General features: G+C 45.6%; 1 protein-coding gene across 1 annotated transcript in view; it reads left to right on the plus strand.

Moving 5' to 3' along the window:
* The window catches only part of LOC144093788 (putative cytochrome P450 49a1), a 43210-nt gene extending 31521 nt beyond the window's left edge, over positions 1 to 11689 (plus strand). Inside the window, exons 5-9 of the mRNA XM_077627494.1 lie at positions 5931 to 6090; positions 6216 to 6385; positions 6667 to 6745; positions 6970 to 7176; positions 11298 to 11689. Of these exons, the coding sequence (XP_077483620.1) occupies positions 5931 to 6090; positions 6216 to 6385; positions 6667 to 6745; positions 6970 to 7176; positions 11298 to 11432 (751 nt within the window). The 3' untranslated portion in view covers positions 11433 to 11689. The remainder of the gene's footprint in view (positions 1 to 5930; positions 6091 to 6215; positions 6386 to 6666; positions 6746 to 6969; positions 7177 to 11297) is intronic.
* Positions 11690 to 15186: the final 3497 nt, after the last annotated feature.

Here is a 15186-nt window from a genome sequence, read left to right on the forward strand (position 1 = left end):
TTTATCAATGAAGCCAGAAAGATCAAAAACTTCGAGCCTACAATTTTGACTCGTGATTGGCTGCTTGTTTAGGTAAACAGAAAAGTTTTACCAGCGATCTTCATTTTTGTCACGGAGAAATTTTGTTCGGTGGGGCTGAATGTGGGAGGATGGGTTTATGGGTTTATGGTGGTTGAACGTCCCAAAGCGACTCGGGCTATGAGGGACGCCGTAGTGAAGGGCTCCGGAAATTTCGACCACCTGGGGTTCTTTAACGTGCACTGACATCGCACAGTACACGGGCCTCTAGAATTTCGCCACCATTGAAATTCGACCGCCGCGGCCGGGATCGAACCCGCGTCTTTCGGGCCAGCAACCAAGCGCCATAACCACTCAGCCACCGCGGCGCCTGAATGTGGGTGGAGCTTTACTGCAGATTTAATTGTATCCGACTATAGTCCACCTGCAGCGTACGTTGGTGACATATGTGGTAAAAAAAAGAGGCAGTGTGGCTGTTGTGTGAAGCGCCAGCCAGGGGGTCGTTCGAGCTTTATAATACAGTCCAAATTAGCGCTCAAAATCTGTTTTTGACTAGGGGGGGGGGGGGGGGGGACGCTTTGATCGAGTGAGCAGACGACAGTTGCCAAGAAGCGTTTGCGGTTATTCATCCACTTTGCGCATTATGTCCGAGAACTGAAGATACAATATTGTGGAGTTCTTGCCATTCATATCGCCAATTAGCAGTCACGTTGTGGCCAGAAAGCCGTGTTTATTCCAGACTAGAATAGACTTCATGAAGCGCCTTTGTTTTCTGCAAACGTCCACCTTAAAATATAACCAATAAACTTCATATCAGCTCAGTTTTTAAGCATTGCACTGCTTTCATGTAGCTGTAATACGCTACGCTGGTCGAATGAAAAAACTCCGAACAGGAATGCATTGACGACACGGTGTCGTGGCATCAAGAGAGTACGTCACTGAGGAACCGACGGGTCACTGGGCTCAAACACGTTATCAACCTGCAGAATGCACTTAACCACTGCTTTCTGAACGCTTTACGCGTTTGCAGAAACAACGTGCTTGCTGTTTTGGAATGTTCGCACATCGTAGAATAACAGAATATGCTCATTTCTGACGCGTATCTTACGCGCCTAACCACTGCGATTTCACGCGCCGCGCAGAGCGATCACCGGCTCGCCGCTTCAGGAAGAGGCCGCGTGGCGCCGCCACCGTCGCTGGAACGACCGAATAACGAAAAGAAGCTTTTCAAGGCTTATAAAAACATTATACAGGAAGGCGTTGCATTGTCTTCACACAATGTTTTCTAATTGCCGAAACAGCGAAGGAGGTGGAGGACTCTAGCCATAGTTGCGGTAACGCGACGCAATTCCCCTTCAGCATGCATTGCAAAAAGAAGTTGACATTGTTCTGGACTTAGTCGAAAGGCAGTGTATAGATTTTCAGATAAAAAGAAAGCGAGATTGTTATAGACTAGTCTATGGACTATCTATAGTCCATATATAGTGTAAGGGATCAGCGGCTGCGCGCAGCTTTGTTGGAACCACCCGTCCTTTTGTTGCTGGCTGGGCGCCGTGAAGCGGTGATTTCGTTTTCAATCCCCGTCGATGTGTAAGCAAGATGCGGGCAAGGTGAGGTAGACGGACGTGGACCAGCCAGGGCCACGACAGAGGTAGGGGGAAGAAAGGGGCACGTTTTCCCAGAACTCCTCGAGGCCCCCTTTTTCGGCGGCGATGTGGCTGCGCGCGGAGACACGAGCAATGACCCTATCGAAGGCGCCATACGCCTGCCGACCCCCCCCCCCCCTCCCCCCTTGGTCAGGGCAAAGACCGTCTAGGTTTGAAGGGTCGACACCGCCGGACGGGGCCGGTTCTGACGCTCGCGATTGACTGTGAGCAATTAAGCGTAACGTACGGACGTGTCTAGCTGGCGCCGCGGCAGCTCCAGCGCCCGAGGACGTCGTATGGCAACAACGCTCACGAAGCGGCCTGGCTTAAAGGGGCTTTGAAACACATGAAACGGCACTGTGTTTCCATGAAAATGAGAGCCAAATATTACTCTTCTACACGCAGCAGACGACCCACAATCACGCGTCAAAGTTGGCCCCCTTCCCGGCGACTTTTTCATGCTCGCACCCTCCTCCGTCCCCCGCATCTGCGTAGACATGGTGAGAGGTGGCCATTGGTTAGATTCTTGCAGACGTCAGGCAGCTACCGTGGCCGCGGCCAATAAGCCGCTTAGCTCCGGCGCGTCGGGAAGCTCCGCTCCCTGAGGGGGGTCGGCGAAGGAGCGCCTACCTTACAGCGTGCAAAAAGTGACGAGAGGAGAGGGAAGCGAAGACGCTGAAATTCAAATTTTAACTACAGATAACTCAGCTTCTACAAAGAGCATTTAAAAAATCCTTGCTTGACACTATTCGTGAAGCGGCGTGCTTCAATATCCCAGGCATGCCGTAACTTTATTAGAGCCCCCTTCACAGCCCCTTTAACAAGACGCAGCGGGGCAATAGGGATCCCGCCGCACGTTCAGAGGCAGCAACGACATGGCTAGCGCCACTTTCCAGATTTTGGGAGGACTCCCGTCTACAGTCGTCACGAAGACGAGTAGTTTGTTTCCCTGCGGTTGTCGCGGCTGGGGTGAGGTCGATAATTGCCCTAACCCCGGGAACCGCCAGGGTCACGGGTTCTCACGAAGCCGGCAACACGTGAGAGTGTTTTTGATGTATTGTCGTGTGTTTCTCTTTTTGCTTTGTAATGGGGAGACATTGAGTAACACTGTGGAAGTAGGGGGCATGGCACGTGAACCAATCATTTTGAGGGTCCATTCCCGGAATGGTGTTTTCTTAAAGCAATGTTGATGTTCATTTCGTGTTTCGAACGTTCCTGAAACTGGAAGGCATGTCATACAGTTTGTAAGCCAACCATGTGCTAGTTTGTTGTGATTGGGTGATTGAAAGGGTGGGCCAGGCCTCCAGGCCTTTAAAACCGGGCCCTGGTGCCTCAAAAATTGTTCTGAGCAAGATTTAGATCCCTTGCATCTTCAGCAATGCCAACGAGGAAAGATCTCCCCTTAGCCTGTTCTATGTAATTATGCTCGCCGTCTACTCTGTTGTAAATATGTGAATTCCTGTATAAAGCTTCAGTTTACCTTCCCTGAAGTCAGTCAGCCAAGTCAGTCAGTCAGTCAAGCACTTTGCCCAACAGTACACAACGCGGTGTTTTCCTCGTCCCTTGTTTTTTTTTTGTGTGTGTGGTTTCAAGATGAATTCTACTAATAGTCTAGCCCGTCTCTCTCTATTATTCAAGTCAGTCATTGAGGAATATCGTCTGTTATACCGTCCCGGACGGTGGGGCACCTGTTGTGGAGGCCGAAGAACGAACCTTAACTGATAGTTTATTGACTATAAGGCTGTATAGACTTATATAGGATAGGTATAGACCTATATAGGATGTATAGATTTTTGTAGGTTGTATAGGATGTTTTAAACTGGGGCTATAGATAGTCTATAAACTGGCTATAGCCAAAAGAGAGTTAAGGCTGCCTTATACTTTGCTATAATCTTTAGATCGTGTATAGACAAAGGAGAATTAAGCCTGTTATATACTTCAGTCTATAGATGGTCTACACACCGTTTATAGACAAAAAGAAATTAAGGCGGGTGTAGACATCCGTCTGTAGTGTGGCTATAGACACAAGGAAATTAAGACTGTTATCGACACTAGTCTACAGGTAGTGTATTTACCATCTAAAGAAAAAGGAAAATTAAGGCTGTTATGGACTTTAGTCTAGAGACAGTCTATTGACCGTTTACTTTAGTCCACAGATAGTCTATAGACTTTCTATAGACAAAAAGATGAAGCTGGTTATAGAGCGTGATATCTACCGACAACCTACGCTTTATAATGGGTTGAAAGTTAGCATGTCTATCTACATTCTTGAGACAGCATCATCTCTTACTTTGCTGGTTACTTTGCTGGTCTACTTTGCCCGTTGTACGCGTGCGGCTATGAGAATCATTTGGACCATTTTTGATTGAGCTCGTCTTGTTGGCGTAGCATGGCAGACAGTATGTTCTTTAATTACTTTCACACGGTAAGTCGGGAATTTTTCCTCAAAAATAAAATTACCATAGCATGCGCGCCTGCTCTGATCATGCGTTACCTTTGTTGTTTTGTGATGATACGAACTGAAGACCGCGAATACACCCTGGCAGCTCTAAGTAAGTGCGTCACAGTCTAGAAAGACAACTTTCCGCCTCAAAAGTACTACATTTTCTATGAATTGTTTCGATAACGTCAGATATGCGCCTGATTATACCATGGTCAAGGCTCCGAGCAGTACTATTTTATACCTAAGATTGTTATCCCTTGCCGCAGTTGCATTAATACATCCGAAGAATGAGATTAGCTTGAGTGAGTGAGTGCAACAACGCAGTCTCGTTGCCTTAGTAAAGATTCCGTTTCCTCCTCCGCTCTGTTGAACCCCTTATAAAAATGGTCTATTGACTTTATATAGAATTTTATAGACTTTATAGCTAGGATGGGAGCAGGTTAGTTATGTGCGGCGAGACTCGGAATATCATCGCGGGTCTCGGATCATACAGCGTTAACCGCTGCGTCTGGCTGCGGTGTCCGAGAAGCGACCCCGAACATGTCACATACCGATACAGCCGGTAGCGCCTCTTGCGCAGGACTTCGAAGGGCTACCCTGCTATATGGCCCAGTGTTGTTGAAGCTTTGAAGGACACTAAATGCTGCAGCATGATATCTATCCTTCTGCCAAAGTTCAATGTTCAGCCTTCTTGGGCATCTGTAATGACCCTGGCAAGGTTCATATCCTGGCAGTGCGCATAAGAGGAGCGGAAGTGGAAATATGCATGTATAACTATTTTTTTTATGGCTGTATGGGGTATAGGGTCCCGAAGCGACTAATGCTATGGGGCACTTCGTAGTGAAGGGATCTGGAAAGTTTGACCAACTAGGGGTTTTTTAACATGCAATGACACCCAACAGTACACAGGTCTCTAGTATGCGACCGCTGCGGCTGGGATCGAACCCGCGTCTTTCGGGTCGGCAGACCAGTACCAAAACAACTGAGCCACCGCATCGGTATGACCACTGCGTTCGTAAATCAGGAATGAGCTTGCTTAGGGTGGTTGACGCCTTTTTGAGCTCCTTTTCGTTCAGCAGCGATCCTCTCATCCCTGCGCTTTCTGATTCTTTTTTTCTTATTTCGGTCTCAACAAACGTTAGTGTTCATGAATTCTATATGATTTGCTCATCTTTTTCACCAGGGTGATTCATTTAGGCACACCGTGGTGGCTCAGTGGTTATGCTGCTAGGCTGCTGACCTGAAATACATCGGTTCGATCCTGGCAGTTTCGGCCACATTTTGATGCAGGCGGAATGCAGGGGCAGCTGCACTACGCGTTGCCTACATTAAAGAACCCCATCTGGTCAGAATTACTCAGGGCACCTCCACTACGGCCTCCCTCATAGTTGGAGTCAGTTTGGAACGTTAAATTTCTATAAATCACCGCCATTTTTTTTTATCAAAAAACGATTAAGTAACAAATCTACAGAGTTCAAAAAGTTATATCATGTTTCTACAGCATCAAGAAATGCCAGTGTCGTTTGAATTTTTTATGGAGAACAACGCTTTCGAGGAAAATGCTTTGAATGAACTTTTGCGCTTGCAGAACATGAAACTGTAAGCAGGCCGCCTTGAATATAACAAGCCACCAACTGTCTTGCCAACGTCCTCCGCCATTAACGCTTGAACCATTCTGCGTTGGCGTTTGCAGTAAATGATCGGACGTTCTTGTACAGTTTTTGTTGTTATGCGTTTTGGTCTGTTGTACCTCACGTTACATGCTCTTCAGAGGAAAATTTCACGTCATTCGCGTTCTGATGACGCAGTTCACACTTTTGCAGGCGCATTTATCGACACATTCAAGAGGCAGCTCAGCGCATATCACACGAAGAATCGGACAGCGAGGCCACCTTACTACAGCACCTCTTGGCGGAAAATCGTTTGACCTTTAAAGAAGTCCTGACGTTCACCAGTGACTTCAACCTCGCTGGCGTTGACACAGTAAGTTTCTAGGAGCGACTAGAGTGGACAGGCCAGTCTAAAGCTAAAATATTAAGCTCCTGTGAATCCCACAAGCCACGAACCTGAGAAATACCTCAAGCGAGAAACCGATCACCTCTTTGCAGACGTCCGGGGCGACGACCTACTTGTTGTTTCATCTGGCTAGAAACCCAATGGCACAGAAGAAAGCCCGCCACGAAGCGCTGACTCTCCTTGGAGATGCGTCAACTTCCGTTGAGCAACAGCAGCCTGACAAGCTTCCGTACCTCAAGGCTTGCCTGAAGGAAAGCCTAAGGTAAGCAGTTCGTCATCCCGTGGGAGTTTTCCTTAATTTATATTTGTATTTTCTAATTAGGCAGGAATTGTAATTACAAGAGACAATACTCCTCGACCCAAAGCTATTGTGAATGTTTCCGACGCACTGCGAGTTGCCCCAGAACAAGAGTGCTCATAAAAATAGACTGCTGTAGTTAAATGAAAATGGGAAATGGCCTTTGAGACGTTAAGTCAGCATTTGGCTTTATTGCTTGTGAACAAACAACAGCTTCGTAACGTCTTAATATGCTCTCTTTGCAGGCTAAACCCGCGCGTACCCGGTATCTACCGAAAAATGGACCACGACGTTGTGATGTCAGGTCACGTGGTGCCGGCTGGGGTTGGTCCCAATTGTTTCTTGTCCTTTAAACGCTGTGTAAGGCAGGCTGTTGCTGCAATTGCGATAATAAACACCGGCATGTGTTCATGTAAATGTGTAGGCAGCGCAACTTAACGCGCCTTCAACAAACGGGCTAAAAACTTCCACCTTCGCGCCTGTCAATGTTTAATGGCATGCATTTTTTTCTGGTTAATAAGAGACACTTCGCTTTCTTTTTTCCGCAGGTGCCCATGCTTGTAGACATGTACGTTGCAGGTCACATTGAAGAAAACTTTGGAAGTCCAGAGCATTTCCTACCGGAGCGTTGGCTAAGAGTTGACCAAGCAACTTTGCACCATGACGGATATGCTTCTCAGCCTTTCAGCTTTGGACCGCGGGTGTGTCTGGGTCGGAGGATGGCACAGCTTCAAATTCTTCTCCTTGTGGCCAAGGTAGCGTCCAGAACAAATATGAATGTAGTTTTTGCTATTTGAGCATTTGATTGAATCTTATGGACCCCCAGTTTAACGTTCCATATGAACCGCTCACATAGAATTATTGGAATGTGTTTTCCGTATGGTATATAGAAATATATGGAAATCTAGGTCTTCTGGCTTTGCTCCGTATGGTGTCCATAATCTTTCCACATATGATTCTATATATTCCAGATATTATTTTCACAAATGATTCTATATATTTCTCTAAATGATTTCCATACAGTGGGCACGACAACACATGATGTCCGTATGTATCTATATGCGTTGTTCATATAGACGGTATTGTCGAACGTTTTTTTGTTCTGGCTACACTGTGATTTAGCCCGAGAACACTTCCTACGCATTACTAATTATTTTAAACTAGAAAGCAAGATCTTTCTTCCTTCAGACAAAACCTTAAATAAGGAGCAGGCGACCACCTGGAGGCGACCCCGGACGTGATCCTTAATGCCTCCTTACTTACTTTCAAAATTCTACCGCGGTGATAACGACCCGGAATGTACACTATGCGGCGAAATAGCCACTTACGGTCACATATTGTGGAACTGAAAAGAGTAGCTGCCACCGGAATCTAAAATACAAGTTCCTACTCTCGAGCAATGGAAGGCCGTGTTGGTCAGCTCAGACCTGGGCGTTCAAACCTGGGTCATTGAATGGGCTACTTAGGCCGCTGTAAGCTGTGGGCTGATAGCCACCTAGCACGGATCATCTGCATTTTGCCTTCTGACATAATAAATGTTTTGCGCGGAATCATTTGCTTGCCGCGCTGTTTCATCGCAACCAGCGCAACATGCGTCGTCTGCACGAGCGCAAACTTTTTGAAACTCCGCGCCATTGATTCCGGAACCACTGTGGTGCTAGCATCATCATGAGCTCCCATGTTTATTTACGAACGTCAAAATAGGGTGTAGACCCTATCGAACCTATATTATCCATACGGACTCTGTCTTATATGTAAGAGACATGGAAGTATGGGAGTCGTGATACGGAAAATTTCAATAGGGAATAAGTTGTAGCAGCGACTGTGAAATTCTAATGAAGCTAGTCAGCCTCTGAAGCACGAGGAAAGCAAACGTTTGCAAATTTGCGCGGTTTTAGGAAGCCCTGCAAACACCCGTGTAGGCAACCATTTTCATTACCCAATTCACGGCGTATAATTTGTAATTTTATCTTGATCTGCGGTTTTGAAGGAATCTGTCATTGAGACCAAAACTTGCTGCTACCGAGCACTCATCTGGAAGATAAAAGTAAGCACCTGACCTTCACACAAAGTAGGATTCGAGAAAGAGAAACTTGAGTGGCAATAGGCTAATTTTTGTTTCGAATCGCTGTTAAGCGTAGGCACATTTTTTTATCGGTAGAACACTACTGTAGAACCTAAAGAGAAATAATTTGTTTAACAGACAAATCAGGTGCTCTTTATTCTGCTCATATTCGCTACTTTAACAGATTATTTTTTTTTATTTTCAGGACAAGCGTACGGTTCAGCATACTGCTGAAGTGAATCAATGTGTCTATGGCTCTTTGCCCAAAAATTTGATTGCTTTCCGCGTGCTTTGCTATCTTGATAACATAGAGGTTATTTCAAGTAGAACGGATAAATCCTCTATTTTAAGCTCGTGATGTTTTCAAGCAGTGGCTTTCGCATAATTTAACTGATCCTTAGTCATTCCTATGCGTAACTGGTGATCTCAGCAAAACAAAGGCGGCTTAAATGAATGTTTGAATAGATCGCGAGCTTAAGGTCCAATGTGTTTTCTTCAGTGCGGGATATCGTATTGCAGAATACCAACTATGGTAGACACTGACGACACTATTTCCTCTTTTCTCTCGAAAGGACGCCTTCCCTTAAGCCTGGTATCTAGGCCTTCCTCTCGAGGACACCTAATGAGAAGACTGTAAGGAACTGAAGTTTGCTGCAGACAGACTTGATGGTGCAAAACACATACGCAAAGCGGTCACTGCCAAGACTCTCTGAAGAGTTTATACACAGGCTCACACTGCTCCCATGAGATGGTTGTATTCCACATTACAGCACCGAAATGTTCCGTATAAAGCAGCAAAACCTGAACGACATTTTCCCTATCAGCTATATAAATGGGCAACAGATCTGCAAACAAGGAGGAAAATAAGAAAAGAAACATTGTTGAGAAAAAGGCAGCCCCCGAAAACAAAAATCTGTTGCACAGCTGCCCTAGCACTACTAAGCCACGCAGGACGTGATAAATATTTTGAAACAGTTCAAGAAACAGCAGTCATGTAACCTTTAGGCGGTGTTGTACCGGTTAATGTAGGTGCGATTTATATTAAAATTGCTCGCGTTTTCATCTGAAGTTTTAGGGACGTGTGCAGTTGGCGCTTATCGAACACTGCAGAATAACTGTGTGCAAACTCGCCCTGGAGGCGTGTATCCTTCAATGTAGTGCAGAAAAATTAACTTACCGTCTGCTAGCACATGGAAAGCCAGAACCAGTATACGCTGTCAGAAAAAAGACCTGTCTCTTTCCATCTCTGCACCATGAGCAGCTCGCTCAGTGTGGTTCTTTTAATGTAAAAGAAAAAAGAACAGCCGCCATTGACGAAAGCTAACAACATGCACGATGTGTTAAAGGTTACCAGAAGGTCTGCTATGCATCAATGTATTATGGCACTCAAAACACGTACTAAGATACCAAGGTACTCAGAGGTGAAAATGCTACTTCTGCTACCTTGATTTTGACGCTCGGAGTTGTGATAATTGTCCCACTATACATCTCAAAAGCAAACCACGGGTCCTGGAATATTTTGACGCTTTATGCACATATAATGAATGGAATGCGCATTAAAACCAGTACCAGCTCTAACATGGCAGCAGAGAATTGAAATGACAAGCATATATTGAAAAAGGAAGCTATAGAATGATGTCAACAGAGTTCAAAGGAGTAGCAAAAAAGCCATCGTCTGGAAAAGATCATTCTTCAAGATGTTTAGTTAAACATATCGCTTGATATATAGCTTGCGCCGCTGTAGTTGCGTGTAAGTGACCCCTTTCTTGCGGTAACCCACGTATTAAGAAAGCATATAAAAGTGTAAGAGCATCTATAAATGTCATGGCGCTGTACTGGAGGGACTATTGGGCATTGAAACTGTCATTAAAACGCCAAATAACTTTCACATAAAGAAATACATCGGTGTCGATTGAGATCAATTCATTGCGAACATGTGCTGCCTAAGTATTGTAGATTAACAGTACCTCTTGCTGGGCTAGTTGGTGTAAGGTAGTGTAACAAAAGTAAAAACAGCGCTAATTGGCGAGATTAAAATTATAGCTAGAAGCAAAGATAGATTAGCTCGGGAACTGGCAGAAGCCATTTTTTATCAAAGAGAGAGGTGGCATGTGCGTCAGCACCACTTCTATCTCCCTACGAGAAAGTGGGTATAGATTGCTAACGAATATGCGATAATGAGTAGGTTTGGTTTGAGTGTGTGTTTTTTGATGTTGTTTTTCTTTTTTCTCTCCTTTTCTCCTTTTTACCATGGAAGAAATTCGCATGCGTTCATCTTCTTCGGGCTATATATATGCAACATGTGACTTTCAATAAACTAGTTGGAGTGAGCGCCCGTCCTGTCTGGTCTTTATGTGTGTTTGTGTAAAAATTAGCGCTGTTTTTACTTTTGTTACACTAAATATTGTAGATTACCACTTGAGCGTCGGCACTTTTGACGAGGGCTGTTGCGCTTCAAAAAGGGAAACGTTCGAGAAATTACATAGGCTCACCTGAACTCAAGGTGGTCGCTGCCGAACACGTTAGCGATATCGATAGCATCCCATAAACGCTTCCCTAAAGAAGCTTTCAGTTGCTAGCAGCAGTGATAGGCAGCCTATTTTTGCGCGTTTTTAGGCCTTGTTTTATCACCGTGAAGCCGACGAGAGTTTAGAAGCGAATTAAAAGCGGAGGTAAAGTTCTCTTCTGTTTTATGCTTTATCATTTTCATGCTCAAAGGCCCCATGCGCAAAACGTCATTAACACGACGTCCATCTACTGTGTCTCAAGAGCACGTGGTTATTTTTGCTACCACCTTCTTCTGTTTTGCAGATACTCCTGAAGTACGAGGTTCAATGTGACAAAGAAGACATAGATTTTCATGGACGACTGATCAATGTCCCGAAGCATCCAGTGAACATGCGATTCAAGAAGCTTCCCTTCGAAAAAAACCCAGAGGCACTTTGAAGGCTGAGCTCCGAGACAATAAATAACATTGCCAGTTTTTGACACAAGGTTGTAGATTCACGAATTGAGAAATATGAATGTGGCCCTAAGCCGGTGTCATGCATGAATATCAGGTTTCTACGCGAACAAGACAATTTAAACAAGAGCAGCAAAATGATATATCATAGCCACCGGAAGCTCAATACTAGCGACGTTAATCTCGCTTTGAAGGCGCGAAGACTGCACTTTAGATGTGCTAATCAATCCCCCATGCATATCCTTCCAAGATGTAATACGTTTGCGTTTTTGTATAAACAAGTAAGTTCTCTTGTTTGCGTTTTATTTCTTGCGTCTAGTACGTAGAGGCTAACCACGATAAGAATCTGCCATCTCTGCGTAGCGATCAGCCTTGGACACTCTCCTGTCACGTAAGCGTTGTACTCCAAACGGCTCAGTGCAAAGAAGGCTAAAAGCTGCTGTTTCGTAGTTTTTAATGAGCATACGAAGAATTCATATAAGAAAAATTATTCCTTTAAAAAAGCGAACTTCCATTTCTCGAAAGTTGTGCAGCTTTTGGCCGATTAGCAATTGCCGGCAGATAAAGCAAGTCTAACCCAACCTGTAGCATTCAACACCTCAACCTCAACCTGGTTGATGCACTGATATCCAGATTATAATAGGCCGTGGTTTTAACCACGAAATTTTTTTTTAGTCCTTCGGTGTTTTCTGTTGCAGAAATGGTTAATAGAAAATTTCCTCACACTCACCTCTTCTTCAGCTCCCGGCCTGAAGCGTATACTCTAATGATGCGCATTCAATGGTCATTTATTATCTATAGTTTTGTAGTAATTACTGCATGATGTAACTACAGCGGAGGAGAATGCACTGGTGGCATAGACCTTATAAACTTGTACCCCTGTTGAACTACCTAAAATGTGGCTTCCCTCTGGTGACGTGCAATGGCGTGCATCTGGCGTGGATCGCAGCCGTAATCATTTTTACCGCGGCAGCTAACAAACACCCGTCGTTGGGTTTCCCGTCCACGTAATAGTAGTAGCATCAGTTGTAGTACAAGTATACAAGGAATAGTAGTTGGCGCAACCGGTCGATGCGCTGCCATGGGAATCACGGGAAGGGTCGTTACTGTGTAAGGAGGAGTGTACGACGAGGGGAGCAATGCGGGATCGGAGGTTGCTTACCGTGAAAAACGACAGGTATGGCATAAGGAGAGCAATTTCCTACCAGATGATGGTTGCCGTGGAAGAAGGAGGGTATGGCCAAATTGTAGGAATGCATAACCGGAGACATTGCCTCAAGAATTACCGGAAGGGTTGGTATTAGGGGAGACAGTATGGCGAGAGCGGACGAATGCACAACCAGACTGTGGTTACCGTAGAAAGAGGAGGGTATGGCGACAGCGTAAGAAGGCGCAACCGGGGTATTTGCCACGGGAACGACCCTCACGGTAGTTTTCTTGGAAAGATGTCGAGGAGAGTTACTGAAGAAAGAGGGAGCTGTGGCTAGAGCGGAGGAATGTAGCACTGGCCGTCTGTGGCGGCTGCTGCGAGACGCGCAGACCGAGGAGAGGTGCACCTGAAGTGGAAAATTGCAGAGGAGCGCTAATCGTTGAGAGAGTACGCGTGGAAAACTAACAAGAGCGCTCTATAATTATTCATATTTGCATGTGGCTTTTACTTCAACACGCCATGAAATAAATCATTTACTTAAACATGCCGTGAAATAAAAATATCCTTAAAGATGTGCCTAAATCTCCAGTTACACAGCGTTAACCATTCCATCAGTATTTTTTTTTTATTTCTCGCGCGATAGCTCTCTGCGCGCTTGCCACCCCTGACAAAAAATAGCGTTTCTTTTACGTTTTTGCTGTGTTGATTTCACTGAACACGAACAACAAAGCCGAAATGAAATGACAATAGAAACTTACTGACATCCTAACCGCAATCTTAAAGAAAATGTGATTGTACTTGGTAGCTGGCCGACGCCGAAACGTTCCAAAGGACCCCATAAATTTTTAAGTAGGCCCAGCCAAAAATCTATGAAGGTGAATTAGTGGGTGGAATAAGGTGGATTGTTGGGAATTAGTTGCTGGACCTAGGAAGATTAGTGGAGATTAGTGGGCGGATTAAGGTGAAAGAGTGGATGTGGTTAGTATAATCCCATATGATAATCCAAAAGAAGGTACTCGAGCTTTCTAGTCCTAATATTTTCAAATGTGGTTGTTCTGATGACGTCATGACTGTCACGACCAATAAGGAAATTTCGTTACAGAGAAACCGGATGGTTTTTTCAAGACGATAGCCTAATGCTATGGCATTAAAGATGCTTCGAAAGAAATGAAATATGGCTCCACAAAATGTTGTTTACCTGCTGACTGTGATGACTTTTTTCAGTTCAACTCCCGTTTTGTCAACTCAGTCACTTGGACATAAAACATAAAAAAGATATTCACATGTATACGTTCTTATTACGCCGCAAGGACCCACTGCAGTAGCAATCACTGGAACGGGTGGCCTCACTTCTTTGCTGCCACCTCGCACTAACATGTTGCACGCGCGCGCGCACACACACACACACACACACACACACACACACACACACACACACACACACACACACACACACACACACACACACACACACACACACACACACACACACACACACACACACACACACACACACACACACACACACACACACACACACACACACACACACACACACACACACACACACACACACACACACGCACGCACGCACGCACGCACGCACGCACGCACGCACGCACACACACACACACACACACCGATTTTGGGCGAGTAAGGATTACGCTTTCAAAAAATGGCATAAGGGTGGCACGTACGCGTGCCCGGCGCGTGATGGGCCGCAGTCCAGAAAGATGTCGAAGGACCGCAATCCGGCCACAGTACAGAGCACCGGAAGGCACACAAGCGCAGGAGCTTTCGATAAATCCAGTGTCCGTGGAATGCGGGGCCTTGACCGTAACATGTTTTCCTCATTTTATAGATGCGTGCTTTGACTGAAAGGACAAAATTGACACAGATATCGCGAATTCGTTCCCAAGAATATGGGTGTGGATGGCTAGTCCAGAACCGATTCATGGGCTCTGGTCTAGTCTAGTTTTCCGGGAAGCAAATTTTCAGCACTTTAACTAATTGCGAAATTTCTAAAACCTACAGAGGGGATACCAATCCACGATCATGGAGGAAGATGGCTCCCTGCCGGCGTAGTCACCCCAAATTTCCAAAGGAATGGTGCGCATCAGGGTCTTAACGACAAGAATCCGCATTTTTGGCGAAAAGCATGAGGAGGGGAGGACGAAAGAGCGATGCAGCGTGGCAGGGTCCACCCTGTGGCTTTGTTCGCTCTGCTCGTAGTGCACATCATAAACGCGCCGCGGGCCACGGCACCCCCGAGAGGTGCCTGTTGTGCCAGGCCACAGGGGTTGGCTGTGCATTGAGCAGGGCGCGGAGGTTTGCACTTCGCTCACGGAGCAACGCGAAATTTCACTGTTCCTGAAGCCGGAGGGGAACTGTCGCGCTTACTCGCACAAAGCTGAGCTGCTGCACATAAGCTAATAGATCTTTTTTTACATTGGGCAGCAAGCAGCCCAGTGACAGGAGGCGTTCCGAAATAATTGCGCAGGTGCCCACAAAAGTTTTCGGGATACGAATATTAAAACAACGTTCAATTTCTCGGCAGTCTAAGCATGGAGCCTTGCACTGAAGGGTTT

Source organism: Amblyomma americanum, chromosome 6 (genome assembly GCF_052857255.1).
Source record: "Amblyomma americanum isolate KBUSLIRL-KWMA chromosome 6, ASM5285725v1, whole genome shotgun sequence".
Taxonomy (NCBI): domain Eukaryota; kingdom Metazoa; phylum Arthropoda; class Arachnida; order Ixodida; family Ixodidae; genus Amblyomma; species Amblyomma americanum.